Here is a 23,748-nt window from a genome sequence, read left to right as displayed (position 1 = left end):
TCTCATCAATTTTGTATACCTTATTGAATATGTATGGAACGTGTCTCTTCTTCCCTCATTTGTTTATCAATATATATGATGGATGTACATAATAGTTTATGTTGCCATTTCTGTCATAATGTGATTCAATATAGCCAAGAGAAAGGCAAATTTGCAAATTTCTGCCATCATAGGTCAAAACGTTAAGGCAATCAGACTGGACACATTATAAAATAAATCAAGCAACATATTTTGTTTGTTACTTCCATATTACACAAAGTTTTTAACTTAGAAACTTTGACTTAGACATTTCTAAATTTGCAGAAGTTACCAAAAAAGTACTTAAAACTTTAAAGTGAAAAATATTTTTACAGTTAAAATACGGGAAATGAAAATATACATTTTACTTCATCAATATTTCATTAATAAGTATAAAATAAATACAATGGTCTATAAATGCATTATGAGAATATAAATAATGTATACATATGTAAAAGTGTTTCAATTAAATATCTTAGTCATTAACTGAAGCAATATAAAATACATATATCATACATTTTATCAAGTCAAAAAGGATTTCTACATATTAAATGTATAGGAAGTCTACATATGATATAAGGACATTTATGTACTTCCAATAAAGAAAATGTAATTAATGTTTTATGAGAAACAAAATCAAATGTGTTTCATTGGTTATACCGACAATAACATATTAGATCTTGGTATTTCCGACGTATTTCTACAATGTAAGAGATATAAAGTGTGAATGATTTATTCATTTTATATGTTTTACTGTTGAATTAATATAGAGCAGCAATATGTATATATTGTCACAAGACAAAGTGAATTGTCTGTAAGATGGACGAGACAAAGCACTTGATGATGATTGCAAACAATATTTCTTTTTTTATTTTATAAGACGCCCAGCAAAGGAGATTGAAATAACCTTCGAGAACCCTCCAGTTACAGCTCAGACATTTCACAATATGAATAACTTGGATACATTCAATAATGGAAATTGGAGACAATTTTGTGCTATTCCTTTTCAAGCGATATTTCAAAGTACGATTAAAAAATTGCAAGAATCAGACAATATCTGATGACGACCAATCTTCTGTGATAAATGTGATGTCATTATCTTAAAAGAAACCCCAAGATATCAAATTTGTTCTATCAGGAATAATGCTGATATAGAAGTATTGTCATGCTTTGCAAAAATAAAAAAAACAAAAACACACACACAAAAAAAAAAAAAAAAAAAAAAAAAAAAAACCCAAAACATTCAAAGATTGCAAGTTGCATTTTTATGGTAGTTTATTCTCTTTACCATAAGTGAATACGACTACTTATTTTTGGTATTAATTGAAACGTTTTAAGAAAAGAGAGATTCGTACATAGGTCAATAGATTAAGTGAAGATTCATTGTACATAGGTCAATAGATTAAGTGAAGATTCATTGCACATAGGTCAATAGATTAAGTGAAGATTCATTGTACATAGGTCAATAGATTAAGTGAAGATTCATTGCACATAGGTCAATAGATTAAGTGAAGATTCATTGTACATAGGTCAATAGATTAAGTGAAGATTCATTGTACATAGGTCAATAGATTAAGTGAAGATTCATTGTACATAGGTCAATAGATTAAGTGAAGATTCATTGTACATAGGTCAATAGATTAAGTGAAGATTCATTGTACATAGGTCAATAGATTAAGTGAAGATTTATTGTACATAGGTCAATAGATTAAGTGAAGATTCATTGTACAATAGGTCAATAGATTAAGTGAAGATTTATTGTACATAGGTCAATAGATTAAGTGAAGATTCATTGTACATAGGTCAATAGATTAAGTGAAGATTTATTGTACATAGGTCAATAGATTAAGTGAAGATTCATTGTACATAGGTCAATAGATTAAGTGAAGATTTATTGTACATAGGTCAATAGATTAAGTGAAGATTCATTGTACATAGGTCAATAGATTAAGTGAAGATTTATTGTACATAGGTCAATAGATTAAGTGAAGATTCATTGTACATAGGTCAATAGATTAAGTGAAGATTCATTGCACATAGGTCAATAGATTAAGTGAAGATTCATTGCACATAGGTCAATAGATTAAGTGAAGATTCATTGTACATTGAAGCTACCTTAAACATCATATTAGATGACACTCCTAAACCAATCAATTTATCATTGATACTGATTTAGATAGGCCAAAATGATGGATATTTTATGGCATCTGTAAGAAAAGATTCTGCAGGATAACTGTTACATTAATTTCGCTCTTGAGGTAACTCATGTTTTCAGAATAGCTCAAAAGCTTAAGTGTTTGTTTTGAAAATACCATTTTAATATATCGTATAATATAAAAAAAACAACAAAGTCATATTATTTATTAGCTTGTAAATTTTGTCCAGAAAACTAAGGCTTATAAAACCACCCTTGTCTAAAAGAAACATTACAGAAATTTGTTTTTTTATATGTTATTATCCTTCAGTCGCGATAAAGAAATTTGCATTACATATCTGTAATTTGAGAAAAATATTAACAGGCGAAATGGGATTAAATATTTTGTAAAAAGTGAAAATGAGAACATTAAATGAAAATTAATCGATTGATTTAGTCTGATCGTAAAATGCAATCTATCGTTCATGCCTCCTAGCACCATTCTTAGTAAAAACGCAACATTTTAATTGTGAAATTATTTTTTACAAAACCTTCAAAGAGTTACAGCATGATACAATTGCAACATTGTAAACACCAGTATATGGCACAAATTTTTTCACCTAATACGAGAACAATCATTAAAGTACAAACAGGAATGAGATAGGAAGACGTCATTCAGACCATTCGTAAGGTCAAGTATCGGACAAACCTTTTAAACAAGCAGCCAGTATTTCCAGCAATTTCAGATGTACCAATTTACGATATAATACGATACAAGGAAATTAAATATACAATTTACAAAATAAGCAATCAATTTAGACGAAAACTGGTTCATACTGATTTATATGAAAGTTTAGACAAGTTGTAAAAAACTGGACTGGTAAAGGTTCCAAATCGTTTCCGCTGGACCATTCCATTAAGCATTCATTTGTTATGAAATTATCAACATAAAAATGCAAGATTGTGTGTGAATAATGCATGGTTCTTGTCTGTAATGTATGATTAACATTTTTAAAAACTTAATGTTCTTGCACAAACACCATTTATGAAAATAACACAAATACTCTCTATAAAAGTCAACATATTGAATAAGGAGTCCTCTTTGACCTTATGGTCCTAAGGCAGGATATGCTAAGCTTGTAGAGTAGGTTTCAAAACTATTCAAGTATAAAAAAGTTTGATTTTTTCCATTTGTCCTGGCATTGAAGAGAACTATTTGAGGTGATACGCATTTAATGAAAAAGGGGAGAAGTAGGAAATATCTACTTAGGCAATAGGTAGTGCAATGTATCCAAGCCCTAGCAATAAGATCAAGTCCAAGATCATCGTCTGAGAATCAGCATAAACATTAAGAACATGACACCACTACGTCAATGGTCTATTGTACCAAGTCGACAGTTGATTAATCACACCAGATTTATGTCACCTCTTTCTAAATTGAGCAAATTTTAGAACTTTTGTACAGATATTAAGGTCAATACCGAGAAAAAACGGCCTGGAAATTTATTACCTGACAAATTACCTTGCCATTTTGGGCCTTCTTTATGGATTCCGCTTCTCTTTGTTTCGTTATCAAAATAGACAACAATAAATTATGTCAAACTAATATATCATTGCAGGGCCTTTTACAAATCATAACTTGACATTTCATTTATAGGCAATAAGAATGAAGTCTCACGGTATCAACTGTTATGTTAGTTATATAATATCAATAATGGTATATTATTATGCCGGTGGCACTATATCGTTCTTGGAAATGTTTCTGTTTCATGCATGGCAAACATGATTTTTTTCGCTTAATTTTAAAGGATTGGACACGTACTACAGAATATTACAATCAAGTGTCACATCTAAAAACCAATTAAAGAAATTTACAAATATATAATTTGTGAACATGGTCATACAAGTCAGTATAAACTTGATTGGATTACTAAGCCCAAATAGCGAATGGGACTTTCAGCAATTTCATACTGTATGTGTATTTGAATTCGTGGAAGCAAATTTTCGCGGAAACGTCCATTTTGAGGGTCAATTTATACAAATATTCGCTCTATTTTGAATTCGCGGAGGTGACAGTCGAAAGTCATAAATTCGCGTAGACTGCTAAGCCCAAAAAAGGGGAATTACTGTAATCATCGTGGGAGTTCATAGTTATTTCAATACCTGGATCAAACAATACGCTATTGCACAGAACAAAGCCAGTGTCTAGCGTAAACAAAAGTAATGTCCGTTAACGTGTATGATTTTTCACATTTTGCGTCATAAACGTCTTAATATCTGATCAGATCTAAACAATTTTCTAAACAAACAATACAAACAACACAAACATAAACAACTTTAACTGACAGTTAGTTAAACTGATTAAAAACTCGGAAAACAAAACACATTTACTCGGTAAAAATGTTAATACAATCGTATGTATTGAAAGCATAAAATGCACTGATATCCATTGTTCTATAGAAGCGCGAAAATATGACTATTAAGAAATTATTGAAGTAGAATTATTCGCGCTAAACATGAATTCGTGGATCGAATATTAACCTAAAGATGGCGAAAATTTGAAGCCCGCAAATATTTTCACATACAGTATAAGAAATTGAATTAGGGTTGGGATTGTATTAGGGGTGTTGAATGCATTAAACGCTGGCTCAAATTAACCAAACTTGAATTTGTATTTGGCAGTTTCACACGATCTTTAATGTCATTTTAACCTTAGTATTTTCCTTTTTTCCCAAGAATCAAGCTTTCTAGGCTTCTTCATACGAATGAATAAACATGCAGCAAAATTCGTGAGAGTAAACACGTGTCACAACCATGACTAGTATTCAAAAATCATAAAGTTCTCTAATTTAAGTTAAAATGTGTGACTGAATGGAATAAAAGCAATAGACAAGCTTTGTTCTTTCACTAAGGAAATGGAACTGTTGATGCATACCGGTATTTATACATTTATCAATCAAACATAGGGGCGTGATTGATTGTCTATTCAGTACCACACACGATCATGTTCCCCTTATTTGTACTTCCTGAACCGTATGTCAGCAGACATGATGGATATTCGTAAATTTTGCTGTCACATATTGGTACCGTGTAATGACACAATATTACGAGAGAAAAAAGCACCACGGGCTCTACGGAGTGACATTTACTTAAGCAAGTCTCTTTGTTAAAACTACACAGTATTAATAATCAAATTTTAATATCGACCAGAAATTGTTGTACCAAATGGCTTACTAGTGTATTAAGTTCTGTGTTGTATTAAATGTTACAAGCTTAAATATTTGTTTTCTCCATGTGCGAAATTTTTTTTTTTCTCTTGCACGAAACAACAAGGACAGATTCACAGAAAATTGTGACAAGACAATCGCTAATTATCTTCTCTGCATGGTATACAACATATTTCATCATGCAGTATTTCATTGTGTCTCATTTAATGAATGGGATACGAATATTATGACATTTATTTTTTTTTTAATTTATCTGAATAATTTACCCCCCCCCCATCTTTATGATTCAATAAAAAATACAAAAGTATTATAATTCATAACCAAAAACTGTTTTAAAATTTGAAAGAAAGCCATGCACATTTCGTTTTATACAAATATATTTCTTTGAAAAATGCCTTTAGTTGACAAGCTCTCGCAATTTTCAGTCGTAGCATTTTCTAGTTGTTTATTATTACATTATATCAGAGTTTCAATATTATTGTGTGTCAAAATGACTTTGCAGAAACAACACCATTTACCTTTGGTAAGATTTTACACGCATTTGGTAATGTACAAGGTTGATGACAATGATAACTAAAAAGCTATCTTTGGTTACAAAAAACTTGTTAAAACTAGATTTAGGTCATTTTATCCTATAGTTTTTTGCTGTTATTAATGAGATATATATTGATGATATCATATCAAACAATATCATTAATTAAACACCCACATGATTCACGGGTGAGCTGACATATATTTATTATCGTCATTAATAATTGATAACAATGCCAAGTACATGTACTTCAAAAATTGAAAGTCGCATTTTCGTACTGTATATATACATGTAGTAACATCCGTTCTATTTTGACTGCCTTTCGTTTTAAGGGAAGACTATCTATTAATGCTTTAAACATTAACGACTTATTCCATATATTTATATACATGTATATGAATTAAGTTTTAAAATCCCTATACAAACTGATTGTCACTGTCAAATATTTATATGATAATCTCTCTCCACAGACAATACAGTTAAAAATAGATTATTTAGAAATTAAGAAACAAATTGGAAAGACAATGCCACTTTACAATTAAGTAAAGTAAATAACGAAATATTCAGATAAAAGCATGCAAAGATAAAATCACTATACGCAATATACCTCTCCATGCATAATTAGCACATTGATTTCCATGCAATGCAAAGTCATCAAAATAATTCATATGTTCACAGCAATATTTGAAAGCTAATGCAATATTTGAAAGCTAATCAAATATATTGCACATGTAGACGAACTGTACTATGATTAATCCTTTGAGACTTAAACTTTTCATCTCTAATTTTGAAAACAATAAAATATATGATAACCGATGCATTACCCCAAGCACATAGTAACAAGCACATATTAAATTATTCATTGCTCGAGAACTCTAAATTGCAAACTAATTGCAAATAAATTAGCGTCAGTATGTGGAATAATGATTGCTTTCAGCCTGCAGGTACGTCCAAGCTTGATATCAATATATTTTATTTGCAATATATCGTTCTCTTGACATTAATATACTTTAGTAGTGCATACATTTATGGTTGCTTATATCAGGCATATGTATAAAAACAAATTGGAAAGACAATGTCACTTTACTTACAAATAAGTAAAGTAAAATAATGAAATATTCAGATAAGAGCATACACAGATAAAATCACTATACGCAATATACCGCTTCATACATAATTAGCTCATTGATTTGCATGCAATGCCAAGTCATCAAAATAATTCATATGTTCACAGCAATGTTCGAAAGCTAATCAAATATATTGAACATGTAGACGAACTGTTCTATGATTAATGCTTTGAGAGTTAAAACTTTTTCATCTCTAATTTTGAAAACAATAAAATATATGATAACCGATGCATTACCTCAAGCACATAGTAACAAGCGCATATTAAATTATTCATTGCTCGAGAACTCTAAATTGCAAACTAATTGCAAATAAATTAGCGTCAGTATGTGGGATAATGATTGCTTTAAGCATGCAGGTACAACAGTACATTTTATTGCCATATATCGTTCTCTTGACATTAATACATTGTAGTGGTGCATACATTTATGGGTACATTTATGGTTGCATATATATGGAATATAATTATATGAAAACGACCGACGACTGCCTGTCTAAACTATGTTTCAGGCGTATATCAACTGATAATGCTATTTACATAAAGCCAAAACCATATTATTTTCATATATTTTTTTCGTAATCGTAATTTTATAGTTTTATAGCTTGTTTTTGTTGTGCACGAGTTCGCCGTACAAGGAATAAAAAACCCTTCTTATTGTCGTATTCGACGACGAAGGCTTTTTTCAATTATATTTATCGGCACTTTTGTAGACGCATACGTGAAATGCATTGTTTGAATATAGTATGTTTCCATGAAACTTATGATAAACGCATGTTACCATTGTCGACCCAAATAATAACGTACTTTAAAATGAAATATTTATATACATAAATTAGTAGGTTTTGCAAAAGATGAAAATATGTAAGTTAGTATGCACCATCTGTCTGTATGTACCCTTTGATTTATTTGCTTGTATGATTTGGTTTCACGTCACACCAAGATAGTACGTGTAATATGGCGACATTCCGGCTATACTGGTGGATGAACACACCTCGGGTACCATTTCGTGCATTATTTCAGGCACAAACGGGCACCTGAGTAGAACCACCAAGGTTCCGTAAGCTAGCTGTATAAATACTCTTTGAAATTTATAAATAGCAAAGATAAAACAATAACAATTATATTAATGCAATTATTTTGAGTATGATATGTTTATGATATTCAAAAGTATACACATTGGCAGTGATTTATTCATTTGTTGATAAAAATAGATAATAAGATAAGATATTAAGAAAAATCAATTAATTTTAATTGCACAAATATTTGCTATGTCTTCTTGACAAGGTTGTATGTACACAATTGATAATTGATAACTCACTTTATCTCTAATGGACTCTTGAAACTCGCTTCAAGTATTTTTTTAACAAAATCGCTGTAAAAGGGAGGAAACATATTGTTTTATATATACGCCGCCACAAATCTTGTTAAGCATTTAGCATTTTTTTGTTATAAAAATGATATTGTACGCTAAACGCTAGATAATACATATCTTGTCTATATCAATTATCTTTTTCAGAGGTCTCATCAATCTTGTATGACTTATTTAATATGTATGGAACTTATTTCTTCTTACCACATTAGTTTATCAATAGACATAATGGATATGCATAATCGTTTATACTACCATTTTTTGACATAATATGGTTCAGTCCAACCAAGCGAAATGGCAATTTCGTAATATCTGGCACTTTTTAGGTCAATAGATAACGCAATTTAGATTAGACAGGACACATTACAAAATTGAGTATTAAATTTGATCATTTATTTAACGATTTGATTGAAAGTTTTTTGTTACTGAATACAAAGACAGTTGACTTATCAATTCTGAATTTGCAGTATGCAAAGCAGTTAACATGAATTAGAATCATCTAACAGTAAAATTGAAAGATATTTTAAAAATATTTTGATACTATATTATTTTCTTCGATTTATGTATAATTTTCATTTATCATAACTGTAGCATTGATTTTATTGTTAATACATTTTAACATTGCAAACACAAGTCTTGAAAGGCGATTAAGTAATATTATATATACCATGTATAATTACCTAATTAAAAACACGCTTCTTGTACATTTGTACCTCTGAAAAATGTTTTCCAGACAATACCTTAGGCAAAACATGTATATATTTGCGTATAACTGGCATTAACCTAAGATTTATACAAAATTTTTGTATTCTGGAAAGAAAATCTAAATATCCTAAATTATAAAAATCCATGATTTGAACAAGGAAACATTGAACTAGATGTCATTGTCTGAACCGACTATTACATGTTAGCTCTGTTTCTAATTTCTTCTCGAGATATATAGTGTAAATGATTTATGTGCTTTCCTGTTGAATTAGTATGGTGCAGTGATGTGTCTATTGTCACATAAGAGAGTGAACTGTCTGCAAGATATATGGGACATAGCATTGGTTTGTATGTAACAAATTATATTTTTGTTTTATACGACGTACACCAAAGTATATTAAAACAATCGGAGAGCAATCTCCAGCTAAGGCATCTAACAGTATAAATTACTAAGGAACATATAATAATGGAAATTTGAAACAATTTTGTATTATTCCTCTACGTCGTTATTACCACGACCGATTAATAAAATCGCAAGAATCAGACAGAATCTGACAATCAATCTCTCTGTGATAAATGTAATGTCATTATCTCAGAAGAAACCTCAAGATATCAAATTTTGTTTTCTGAGCAATAATTTTTGTTGATTTACAAGTGATGCTATGCTTTGGATAAATTCTAGGATTACACGTTACATTATTGCTGTTGCAGGTTTATATATTCTTTAAAACATTCATCAGATAGAGTATTTTTGCACTGCAACAAAATAATAAAACAAGAGAGAGAGGTAGAGAAGGGAGAGAGGGAGGGAAGAAGGGAGAGAGAGACTTATTCGGAAAGGTTACCAGAAGGTCAATTTCTCAAGAAAAGTGAATGAATCCTTTGGGGATTATACATAGTAAAATAGATTAAGTGACATATCACTGTGTATTCAGTCTGTCTTTAATTTCATATTAGATGACAAACCTAACGAATTAATTTACGATACTGATTAAGATACCGCAATTTCATATTTTGATGGCTCTATATTGAAAGATGCGGAATTAGACATTCTGCGATTACGTAGATGGCTTTCTCTGTTACCGCTCTCAAGGGATCTTCCTTTCTTTGTGATTTCTAAGAGGATTTAATGATTTGAAAATACCGTATTCATATATTTTATGATATTTTCAAAAATCAACAAGATTTACTTATTTAGTACTTATAGTATTTTCTTCAAGTAATTTATTACAACAGACTATTCTTTTAAGGAACTCGTTTGTTGTACGTGTAATTATAAATAACTTTTAAGCGAGAAAAGACATGTGTAAGCTTCAAGAAATATAAAAAAGCTAGATGCACTTCATTATATAGTTTAAAAATCTGAAATTATTTTTGTACAAATTACATATTAAATGTTTTAATCACATACCCGTGCTGCTTTTGCGACTCCATAAAAACGGTTTTGGACGGCTGTGCACATATTTTTACGTGATGTCATTAGCGTAATAAAACATAGCGTAATGTTAGCGTTACATTATAAGCGCATCAACGAAAAAGTGATTTTGTTTTCTAACTGTTAACGGTTCTTATTTTGGATATGTGATAAATAACATATTATATCCGTGTAGCTTCATTATTAAATTTATTGAACTCGTTGGATAAAATAATAATATGCTCGCCTGAGGTTCGCATAATATAATTTTACTCAACTGTTTCAAAAATTCAGCATTGAACCTACACTCATTTTATATCCTCTTTAACGAACACAATTGGAACCGTTAACCGTTTAGCATTGCCAAGGTTGTAAATGTTTGTCAAGAATCAAGGAAATCTCATCAAATATTAGAACAAAACCTACAATCATTGCAATGCAAATAAGAATGAAACAGAGAAATAAACAAGGTCAAGTATCGGACAAACGTTATATATCAGCATAAACGTGTTTCTTCAAGGAACACTCAAAAAGACAAAAATTGGTACCATATGCGTGTTTTAACAAGTTGTAAAGCTTTAAGTGTTAAAGGTTTCCAAATTGTTTCCAGTTCACTTTATACTGTTTTGATTTTTAAAATTAAAACCAAAACATATATATGTTAAACGAGTAAGTAAGGCATCATTCAAATTTGTAATGCTTCTTTTTGTCATTTATCGTGGTGTTAAATGAAACTAATTCAACTCAGGATATACACGTTCGATGAAACGTTGAAGCGATCAATGAAGTATCTGATTATGACATTGAGAGTCCAATATATCATGGACATGGTAAGAAAAGAGTATTGTCTGAAAATCAGCATAAATATTAAGAACATGACACGGTTACGACAAAACCCTTTTGTATCTTTTTGACAATTGATCTCTCATCCTAAATAAAACAAAATATAAAACATTTGCCTTGATATTAGGCCAAAGAGGAGCAAATATGGCTTTGGGTCAAACAAATATCTGCTTGAAACTTGATGCGGTGGACATTTTTATACAGATTGTACAAGACTAAAGATTTTGCCGTAATTCTAGTCTATAACATATTCTAACATAGCACTAACCTTTAATACACAAATAAAATAACATTATCACCAATATCACTTGGCAATAATACACAAATAAAGTAATATAAATGCATAAAATCACTATAGCAGAGATGTAGATAGTTTTGTAACAAAAATTAAAAAGTAGTTCTCTTTAAAAATTGATGTATCATTCATTTAAATGGGAACTGTAAATGTTTTTACCTGCAGCCATAGACAAATGCATAAGCTTTCAGAAAATGTATTATTTTACTGATTTTGATATCTCGTTAATAAGCATTACTTGCTACAAGTTTTAAGTTTAGCAAGCACGCGTGATTTCTTAACTAGCGAGGAAGTTGCCTATCTCTGCTATCGATAACTATGCCTCTGACTATATGTAATATACCTCTTCATGAATGCTTCGCACAATGATTTCCATGTAATGTCAAGTCATCAAAGTAATTCATATGTTCACGGCAATGTTCGAAAGCTAATCAAATATATTGCACATATAGAGGAACTGTTTTATGATAAACCTCCTGAGAGTATAAATACATTTTTTCTTGCAATTTTCAGGTTCATTAATAACGGCAATAAAAATAAATGATAACCGATGCATTGCCTCTAGCACAAAGTATCAAGCGCATGTTAAATTATTCATTACTAGATAATTCCAAATTGCCAATCAACTGCAAATTAATTAGCATCAATATCTGGAATGTTGCTTACTTGTAGAATGCATGAAATCATGATATTGATGGTTATAACTTGATTTCATTACCATGTAATGTTCTCTTGACAATAACATGCATACAGAAGCTATACGTTTCACAGTTGACGATGATTGCCTCTCTAAGCTATGTTTTTGGCGTTTTTACACCAACACGTTTTTTTTGTTTTGCATTAAATTATATTTGCATATGCATTGTATATGCATTTATATAATACTGTACATTCGTAACGTTGCTTTTCATTGGATAATCGTGACGTTTATATTGATTATATAAACGACTGCTGTCATTTTGAGAAGAAATCTAATTTTTTTTCTCTCTAAAAATAAGATGCTTGCTGTATTATAAATCCGTTATAAATATTTCTAGCGGCTCGGGGGTTATTTTTCTGAACAACCGTTTATATATGGCCATATAACCTGTCAAAAATCTTTATAACTAATAATATAAATTACAAAAAAGTACAATACAAAGACAAGAACTTCAAAGCAATTAAAAACAGTGCTATTATTCGATCTGATCAAGTATATTAAAGACATTAATACGAGTACACGTCGCGTATTAAGTACTGTATACATATTATATTTTTCTGGTAAACTTCAATGGATTGGAAGACATTTGCTGCTATATCTGTAGTCTATAAATTATTCGTATAATTTTAAGACAGAGACTGATTCCTTTGGGAACCGTATTATTTTAGCATATTGAATGTTGATTTATTGTGAATTCTGACTGTTTAAATTGCCAATAATCCAACTTATTGTTTTCTCTTTTTTTACTAATACGATGAAGAAATTTAATTCTAAATATTTGTCTCTGGACTTTTGTCCTCTGAAGAAAACGAACTCTCCATGGACCCATTAGTAAAGTGTTCTTTTTCTGAAAAGTGTTTCTTCGTTCAGTCATAGAACTAAGTATAAACAATGTTTTTAAATTGTTGACATGACTTTATTTGAATAAATAAAGAATAATTTTAATAATTTTAATAATCATATGAATAATTTTCTTTTAGTTCCTCATCAGTCACTAATTATTTATGATTTTAGTGGTTAGCCTGTCCACTGCCCTTGTGCCCTGTCCTGTTTTTGTTTTGGGGTCCTTCTGGGCTTCTTGCCACTGGCTCTTGTTGCTGGGTCGGGTGGGATTGCCTTCATTAAACGCCGCCTTTCCTTGTTGATCTTGTTTATCATATTTAATGTAATTTGATTCTAAAATAATCGTATCTCTGCGTTCTTTTTACCCGAATTATTAAACCAATGTTTGATTATATACGTATGTTTAATCACCGCTCGACCTAATTTCCATTTGTATCTTAAGAACAAGAAAATGATAGACAATAAATTGAAAAGAAAACGTTAGAATTTTAATAATGATATTTTGCAGTATTTTTAATATTGATGTGTTTCGCAAAAGTATACGTTTTTGGTCCGATGTTTTAAATCTTATTCGTTAATGATTAATAATGGAATAACGTTAACGGAAAAATAACAATTTGATAACAGAATAGAAAAATCAAATAGTTTTGATTGTAATTGTATTTCCTATGCATACTTAATTAATTTTGTTTGAACATATACCAATAATTAATAATCACTTAATCAGGAGTAGAATCTTGAAAAAAAAAACTACCAGAATTACTATAACTAAATAGCTGTAAACGAAAAGAAATCCATTGAAATATCATTACAACCATCTTGAATATTATGCTATGGCGTTTGGCTTACAATGCCATTTTTACTAAACATATCTTGTTAGATCTTGTTTATCAATCATTTTTGAGTTTTCACCAATTCTTTATAACTTATTTAATATGTATGATACGCGTCTCATCTTCCCTAATTTGTTTATCTATAAACATAATAGTTTGTGGTGCCGACTTTGGCATATTGTAATTCAATCAAGCCGAAAGAAGGCAAATTTCGAAACTTCTGACACTTCCTAGGTCAAAACATTAAGGCGATTTAAATAAGACTGGGCACATTGCAAAGAAACCAAGTATCAAATATGTTTATGAGACCAGTGATTGCTAGTTAACTTTTCATGTGTATATCAATCAGTAACAGTAAAACCTGTACAAGAGCAACAACATTTGGACACACATATTATTGTTGTTACTCGTTTATCTCCAGACAGGTACAATGTATATTTGAGGTTTTAGATTTGTAAAAGTTTAAACTATTGATGTAAGAAATTAATTGCTCTTTAGAAGGCCGCTCTGAGATAATTGCACTGTACCTTACATTTCTTTAGAAAAAAATATATTATTCTGTATATAGTCTGACCTATAAAACATTCTTTTACATGTTTATTGCAGTAGTAAATTGTGAATTATTTATGGAAGAGAACCAAAATATTTCAATGTCTATAGTGACAAATATATGTAAGATCTGGATGTTTTCAGTGTATAGTGTAAATGATTTATATGTTTTATACGTTTTCCTGCTGAGTTAATATGGCGCAGTGACATGTCTGTTGTCACAAAACAAAGTGAATTGTCTGAGACAAAGCGCTTTCTTAATATAACCTTCTATTTTATAAGACGTTCACTAAAGAGGATTCGAAAAGTCTGTAAAAAAATAAAACCTTTCGCAGACATCTTAAATAACTTTGATGTATATTACAATGGAAATTCGAAACAATTTTGTATTATTCTGCTAGTCGTTATTATCCTGAAAGATTAATAAAATTGCAAGAACCAGATAAAATCTGACAATAAATCACTCTGTGATAAATGTAAAGTCATTATCTCAAAAGAAACCTCAGATATCAAATATGCTTTCTGGGAAATTATGTATAGAGATTTAGAAGTGATGCTTTGCTTTGTTCAAATGCTAGAGTTACACGTTAAATTTTCTTCATATCTATCCTCTAAAGCTAATAAATTTGTCATTTTTCTCTTATAAAATGATGACATTGTTGAAAAAAATAGAAAGAATGAAAATGATTACAAGTGCATTTGTACCTGATTAAAAAGTTACTTGACGCATCTGTATGCATTTAGATTATCTTAAAACTTCCTTGTGTTAACACATGTAGTTAATTAATCCACAAATCTTATTAAGATGCGGCCTCGTTATCTACACATTCTCAAGGAACCAACAAAATCGAAAGTAACTAACGAGTTTGCATGAAAATTATATTGAATATCGATATTTAGTGTGATTTCTAGCCAAAATTGAGCTTGAAGATTTTTTTTTCTTAGTCCATTTTGTGCACAATAAAACAATTATTCCGAAAAAACGGAATGAGCACATGATATGTATCCTTGAACGCAAATGTTTGGTCTATACCTACATCAAATGGTATACAAATCTCCAAAACCAATTTCCATTCCCTTCATGTAAAAAATCTAAGTTGATATATTTTAATGCATTTTAACATATGATTTAGAAAAAAATTGGCAAAATTTGAAAATATTGTAGGATCAGTTTGATTAAGCCTACCCATGGACTGCAGAGGTAAATGCAACATACTGTCCACCCCCAGTACCGATGTGAAAAGTACTTTTGCATTCCATTCTGCTATATATCTTTACACAAAAGTTATAACTAAGGCATTGTAAAAATATCAAATTGTAAATATATCACACATAAAATCTCACTTATTATGAGAACAATTATTACAGTGCAAATAAGATTGTGACAAATAGACGTCATCCAGACAATTCATAAGGTCAAGTACCGGACAAACCTTATAAATAAACATTTACATATTTCCAGAAATAAATCTGACTTTTAATTGTGCCAATATAAGTTGCATTACGAAGACAAACTTATGTGATATAAATTTTGTGGAGCAATATTCAGAACAAGCAGTATGCTGTTTAAGATTACGTAAAAGTAAAAGATCTTCTCTTTGGTCCCATTACCTTAGCTATCAAGAAACAATACGCTTTGTTGATAAAAAGAGTGGGGCAGTCTTTTTTATATTTTAGGCAGTTTTTATATTTTATCCTAAACAATTCTATTTATCAACGATTGATAAATCCCCATCAAAAAAGCCAAACGTTTGAAATATGTATCTGATTTAACTCAACCTGACCCCCCCCCCCCAAAAAAAAAAGAACATTAAAATAGAGCTGAACCCGTCTATTTTACGAATTCAAATTACTAATTGTCTTTAAAAATACTGCACACGCAAGGTAAATATTGGAATACCCCATCATTCTTTATAAAATGTATAATTTTTTTACTTAGGTTATTAATTTTCTTATTATCTTATATTAAATGCTGTTTTTATGTGCATTTTATTATATATTATCATATTCTATTGTCGTTCATTTCATCGTTTAAAAGCACATTATTTCTCGGTAATGATTAAATTTTTCATTATGCAGAAAGGGTAAATATGTTTTAAATAATGTTGTAATAACTGACTTAGAACATGCGAGATGTTCATCGCCTTAATAAAATAATGCTGAATGTGAAAAAATAAATTTGGATAAAGGTAGCAAAATGTAAACAAAGTGAAACAACATACTTATTCACTATAACTGAACTGAGTACAAAAAAAAAATAAAAAAAATTAGAAGATCTATAAAAAAAAAAGAAAATAAAAAAAAGTAGAAAAAATTGCTTAGAAATAAGGGCAATGAGTGAGTAACTTTTGGAAACTGTAAAAGGCTACCAAAAAATAAAATTATATCATTTATGAGGGTAAATAGACCTTTAATGTATACACAAAAGTATTTTCGAAATCATGGTTATGGTTTTTAACAATAAGAGTGAAAAAAGAGACTTTTACAAATGTACATGCATGTGTTTTTGAAATCAATAATAAACAATAAATGAGATAAAGAAGAAAAAGAGAGATTTGGACAAATGAAATAAGTGTTATTATATAATGTATGTAATATTATACTATTGACTGTCATAGACAAAGTCACCGTACTAAACTTAAAAACTAAAATGCACTTACCTTATTTTATCAGGAATTGGTGATACTCTACACGTTCTTGACTTATTCCCACCTATCATTGTATATCCACATTTAAATCTTTCCATTGAATATTAAACATTATTTCCACTCCATTTATATATATTTTAAACACTAGTGTAAATTTTTAGATAAAAACTTTCAAGCTGATCTGTTGTATTGTCGATCTAGTTCAAGATAAGTAATTTAAAGCACAAGGACGATGTTACAATGTTTCTCTTTGAATAGTTCCACTGCAGTATCCCTTTGTATGGCTGTCAAGATAAATATATATGAATTATTTGCTATTGATCTTCAGTGTTTGTCCTGATATTGTCATTGCACAATCTACAGTCCAAATAACGTCAATTTACATCCACTAGCGCTTGTATATAAAGTGCTTCTTTTTCTCGGCGAATTGGTGATCATGTCTGGAAAAAAAACATTTGTGACGTGTATTTAGCTAATTTAAACATTTATTTTTAATTAAAATCATAAAGAATACGATTTCTTTTGGTGTTCAAAGTCTTTAAAGCTGCACACTGCCTCATCCATGCCATTTCTATAATAACTATAATGAATTGCAAATAATTTTGAAATCTACAAATTGTGTGGCTTATGGATACCTTAGTCACCTTAATTTCACTTCAAAAACACATTCCTGCAGAATCAGCACTTACTCATTTAGTTTGAAGTAAAACATTATGAAACATATTTGTTATCTTATTAGCTAATATAAATTATAATGCGTTTATTCACACTTTTTCATAATCTTCAGTCTTTTTACATATTTTTCTTAAGTTTGACTTTTTGAATACTTTTATATATATTTGGGGACATGCCGCTTTAACTTTATCCAGCAACGGAAGTTAAATATAACATCATTCAGGGGCAAGCTAGTGCATTTATTATACACTGAGTTAAGAATTACTTTTTTACTATCCACCAATTATAAAGTTACTCTGGAATCAATAACAGAATGGATATAGATTTCAGTGTGACTGCTCACATTTCCAGCATATTCAATTAAGTAAGGCTTTGATATTTAAGCTTTTATATTAATGTTTAGACTGATATCTAAGCTCTATGAAATCTGTTTAACCATGTTTGAAGGCATAACGATTGCTTTACAACATTGTATTGGTTATCCGAGACGGACTTGCGTTTGTGAAAAACAGCATTTCATGATGAAATGTTTTCGCTTAGAGACAAAATTTTATTCTATGCGGTGTATACTAATCATTGAATCATAGTTTGGGGACCTTTCTGTTGAAAATGTGTCAGAGTTAAATCGTATACATATACATGCACATTGCGTTAACTGGAGTGCAGGTATTAGTTACCCGCACACCAGATCATGCCCATTGATTTACTCATTTTGCTGGGATTTATAGATTGTGACGGCAGAGAAAGGGAAAGCGACAGAAATATCATATGTATTCAGATGTTCGTTCATTGGTTCCTTTTTGCCGGGGTTTTATATGTGACAACAGGCAACGTGTTTTATGTTTGACTATGATACAAAAGAGAAAGATCATCAAAACACTCGGCAATCTGATTACTTCTCGGGGGCTACGCCCACTCGTACAAATAAGATAGCTTCGTGTTTCGATGCTCTTTCTATTACTTATAGGGGTGTATTTGTTAGACAAATAACAACGATGATCCTGCTGCTACTGCAACTGCTGATGATGATAATATTGATAATCATACATAATCAAACAAGCCATTGTAAAATAAACCACTTTCAAATACAATTTAAGAGACAAACGTAACAGTAAATGTCGCATATGGCTTAGGTGAAACTATTTCTAATCTACCTAAGTCATTAACAAGTAGCGATTAAATCATGCAAATCAATGTACAAGTTGATTTGTATCTTGATAATATATCAGAGACATAGATAACATCTACATCTCTGATAATATATAATATATAGGTGAAAAGTCAAAGGTACGATGATGAAAAGTACAGCAAGGTGACAAGTCGACACCACGATGATAAAAAGTCTAACGAAACCATGATGGTGAAAGGTCGAAAGTACGATTCTGTACGTGGGGTTTTACCATCGTAGTTGCATTATTTTGACTTTTCACCATCCTACTTCCGACTTTTCATAATCGTGTTTCCGACTAATCACCATTGTATATCCGTTATTTCGACTTTTCACCATCGTAATTTCGTATTTTCGTTGTTTCGAGTTATGCGTGTCGCGAAGGCGCTAACGGGACACCGTATCTTTCAGTATTGATTTATCAAACTATTTTTGAAAAACACCGTATCTTTCAGTATTGATTTATCAAACTATTTTTGAAAAATCGGTTTAATCTTAAATATATGAACTTTAAACTAGAAACTTGTTTTCTCTTGATAAAGTTAGGGGTGTATTGGGAAAAAAATTGTACAAGTAATTATTCATTCGAACAGACATTTTGAATTGAACGGATTAAAGCATGGCATTTAAAAATATTTTCATGGTTTTGATTTCACTTCAAATTCTCATTGTGGCCCAGGAAATAACTGATCAAGAACTGGAGGAAACAAATCGCCACAAGCCTTACCGCGAACTGCCTTATTGTCCAAGTGAGTACTAAATATTTCTTCATAAAGAGGGCTTAGATATTTAGGGTACCATTTGTAGGGTACTTAAAATGTATAATATCGAAAGTTACACTTGGACTTGAAAAAATACTTTCTATAAATTAAAGTGCCGTTATGTGAGAAGACTTGGCACTCATAAACGCCAGGACAACAGGCAGAAAGGAAAAGGTAATACTATAATACTTGCATGAATGCCAATTTGTCTGTTTCCAGCGACATGTCATTTTATTATTATTATTTTTTGTTTTATTGATCAAATATAATTATATGCATGTACATTATGGATTATAAACATACAACTTTTTTTACAAATATAGTTTCATACAAGGATGCATTTAGAATTATATAATTATATAACAGCTATAATAAAAGTATTCAAAGTAGAACATAGAACACAACCATAACATTCTTCTTTACACTATAAGAATCTCATACCGGCTGTCGTTACAGACCGGAATATCTAGCTCTCGGATAACTGTTTACAGCAGTAACGAGGCCCCGAGTTACCCGAGAGCTAGATATTCCCGTCTGTACCAACAACCGGTGTTTGATTTTTTTTCTTGCATATTACATGTTAATTATTTTCGAAACAGAAATTATAAAAACTGATATTCTCATTACGCACTTTTTTTTATAATAGCGTATGAACATACAACTTCATTTATAACAGGAAAATGACGTCATCATAAGAACGCGATTCATTCATAAAGGCGCGCGTCAATGACATCATTTAAAGCACGCGACTTGTCTAACATGGGGTGTAAGACAGAGTTTTCTAGCACCGGTGTAAACGGTAGATAATTCCTGTCTGAGATGCAAGAATCATTCATCTGCACTCTGTCACTGTACATTTTGTACTTTAGAAGGAAAAGAATACAATTATGTTCATTATAACTTATGCCACATTGTAAGGTTGTTCAAAAGAAACATATGAATTTTAACAAACGAACTTTGCCCACTATCATTCCAGACCAAGGAGAATCCGAGAATGGTAGATGGCGCTTGAATAGAAAAGATGGTTCCAAAAGATGTATTCTTGACTGCAACAAAGGTTATAGTCCAAATGGATGCCACGTTATCAGGAAAGATAGCTATGGAGAATGGAATTACAATATCTCATCATGTGTTAAAGGTTAGTTCTCAATGCAAGAAAATAGTTTATTCAGCATTAAACATTTTACAATATTTTTAGCATACAAAGTATACATATACATAAAAAACAACAACAAAAAAACCCCACAAAAAACACACAAAAACACGAACAAGAGTCGTCTTCACATGATTAATAATTACATCATCGAAAGCCATTTTATTATATACATGTAGTTGTCATTTAATATTTTTAATTGTATTCGATTTGACATTTGATAACAAACTATTTTAATTATCTTTTATTATCATACATTTATGATTAAGTATATGTATAAAGTTTACCGATGATTATGTTAGCCGTTATGTAATTCAAATTAATCCTAACTCATTCTACAATTTGATTGTTGATAATCGTAACTCACTATACTTGTGCGATTTGATTGTGGAGCATCTTAACTCATTCTCAAGTGCGATTTGATTGTTAATAATCTTGATTGTGGATAATCTTAACTCACTATACTTGTGCGATTTGATTGTGCAGCATCTTAACTCATTCTCAAGTGCGATTTGATTGTGGATAATCTTAACTCATTCTCAAGTGCGATTTCATTGTTGAATGGTTTTATGCACATCTATGTGTATTACAGACGAATGGTTAAGTAGCAAAAAAGTGGCATGTTACACAGCGATTTTTGGAGCTATAGCCGCATCTCCTTACCTTCTGAGCCTTCTAGGATTTGGTTCTGTTGGAATACTAGCTGGTTCATTTGCAGCCAAATGGATGGCATATATTGTATGTATGCCTACATGTTTGTTTTATCTGTAAATGAATATACACTATCCGTTTCTGAACCGTTCAAAGTTGTTTCTTATTTTATAATGAAATGTCGCATACCACCTGTGTGTAGTATGTAGATAAAATTATCACTTGTAGAATATGTGACTGATCATTTTATCAAAATAGTACCACAAAGAAAACTTTTTGCAAGCATAACGGGAAAAGTAAGAGCTTAAATGGAAATTTATATACCAATGGAATCAGCAAATATCTACATATAACTTTGTATTTCTTCATTATTTAAATATTGAAAGATATTACAAAAAATAGCAAATACCATTAGCAGTGACACATTGTTACCGTAAATAATGTCACGTGATCATTCTCCATGAATTTTGCTATAACTGGTAATCTATCGTTTCTGGATATATTGTTCAAAACAGAATAATAATCATGTCAATATAACACAATCATGACAAATGTACTGCACATCATGTTGCTTTTCAGGGTATTGTTTCTAAAGGTAGTGTATTTGCGTGGCTTCAAAGTCTTGGTATGACTGGTATAAGTAAAGCGGCGATTCTAAAGGCCATGGGTTCTGCTGCAGTGTTTGTGATGGTATGATAGGCATATTCTCAGAAAATCCTTGTGAAAACGAATGAAACCGATATATGGTAATTTGTCGAAGGACACGTGATTTGCTGATAAACTCTTTAGAATTTGTTGCTTTAAAAACAAACAAAATGAAATATATTCATGCCATAGACTTTTATTAATTCATTTTTTAATGTTGAACAGTATATTTATCAAAATTTGTAGTTATATAAGATAACTATGTACATGATAAGCTTATCTTTCTAGTGATGATTCGATAAGAATGTTGTTTTACTACAACAACAATTTAATTTCTTATAGAAGTGTAGATTTTAGTTGTAAGATATTGTTTTTCTTATCTTTGTTACTTGTTTTTTGTTACAATTAGTACACTTGCATTAAAGAGAGGTAAAGATATACATGCACTGACACAAATATTGGTGTAAAGATCAACAACATTACAGAACGTAGCCAATAGAAAGTAGGGATGTCATCCGGAGTCCGGATATCCGAACGTTCGAATCACGATTCGGTGTCCGAATACAATTTTCAGATCCGGATATTCGTATAAAATATTTCAGCTAGAACAATGAACTGAAAACATGTCATAATTGTGTGTCGTATGCTTCATTGAACGCCGCCTTTCCTTGTTGACCTTGTTTATCATATTTTTTGCGTTAAGATAACCGACATCGTCATGGTAATAACACCTTTATAGCGTACCTAAGATATGGCAATACGCATCATATACGTATACACTGCAGTCCATCAAATATCAATAATTACGTGAAGAAAATATATATCACAGATGCACTTTGTAGTCGCGTGAGTGTGGATTCAGTAAAAATGTGTTTCATGCACGCCGTGTGAAAACTGCAACTTCGCCAAAAATGATTGAAAAATTAAACGATTTGATTGCCACTGGTGCAAGATTTATAACTAGGTATAAAGCTAAATGCGTTGGTTTCTCTGTAGGAGCCGCTCATACAATTCTAATATGTAATTTAGAAATGAGAAGGATAAGTGACTGATGGATACACCATCTCCTTACAAAAGAGCAAAACTTGCTCGGGTAAGATCTCCAAACAATTGTTGAAATAGTTCCCTTAATCTTTCGCAAATATCGCCACTGGAGATGAGACGTGGGTTCACGTTTATGAGCCCAAGCGATAGATACATAACGAAATATAGGAAACCAAAGGAAGTCAACAACCTGGCATAGCAAAACGTACCATGAGTATGAGCGTCAAATATGTCATGTATGTAATTTTCTTTACCAATAAAGGTCCTGCTATTCAAATTGCCGTACCAAAGGGTAAATATGTAAATGCCAAGTTTTACAAAGGCAATGTCCTTCATAAATTAAAGAAATATTTCAAAAACCGTCGACCAGCAACTGGTCACCGTGGTGTCAGGTGGTTGACTGACAATGCTTCGT

At 30.7% G+C, this 23,748-nt stretch overlaps 2 protein-coding genes across 2 annotated transcripts in view; one reads left to right on the top strand and one right to left on the bottom strand.

Annotated features, from left to right (window-relative positions):
* LOC132754751 (tyrosine-protein kinase SRK3-like) overlaps positions 1 to 23,748 on the bottom strand; it is a gene marked incomplete at its 3' end in the record, with an annotated part of 64,172 nt that overhangs the window by 37,762 nt on the left and 2,662 nt on the right. Inside the window, 1 exon segment of the mRNA XM_060745439.1 lies at positions 17,249 to 17,676. Coding sequence (XP_060601422.1) covers positions 17,249 to 17,334 — 86 coding nt within the window.
* LOC132754753 (uncharacterized) lies at positions 19,377 to 22,668 on the top strand. Its single transcript, XM_060745441.1, has 4 exons — positions 19,377 to 19,828; positions 20,817 to 20,978; positions 21,586 to 21,731; positions 22,224 to 22,668. Exons 1-4 carry the CDS (start codon positions 19,699 to 19,701, stop codon positions 22,338 to 22,340), a joined length of 555 nt encoding a protein of 184 aa, XP_060601424.1. The 5' UTR covers positions 19,377 to 19,698; the 3' UTR covers positions 22,341 to 22,668.

This window comes from Ruditapes philippinarum, unplaced genomic scaffold, assembly GCF_026571515.1.
Source record: "Ruditapes philippinarum isolate M1 unplaced genomic scaffold, ASM2657151v2 ctg1890_1_1_1_1, whole genome shotgun sequence".
NCBI classification, from domain to species: domain Eukaryota; kingdom Metazoa; phylum Mollusca; class Bivalvia; order Venerida; family Veneridae; genus Ruditapes; species Ruditapes philippinarum.
Note: the sequence above shows the minus strand (reverse complement) of the source record. Positions and strands in the feature narration are given on the sequence as shown.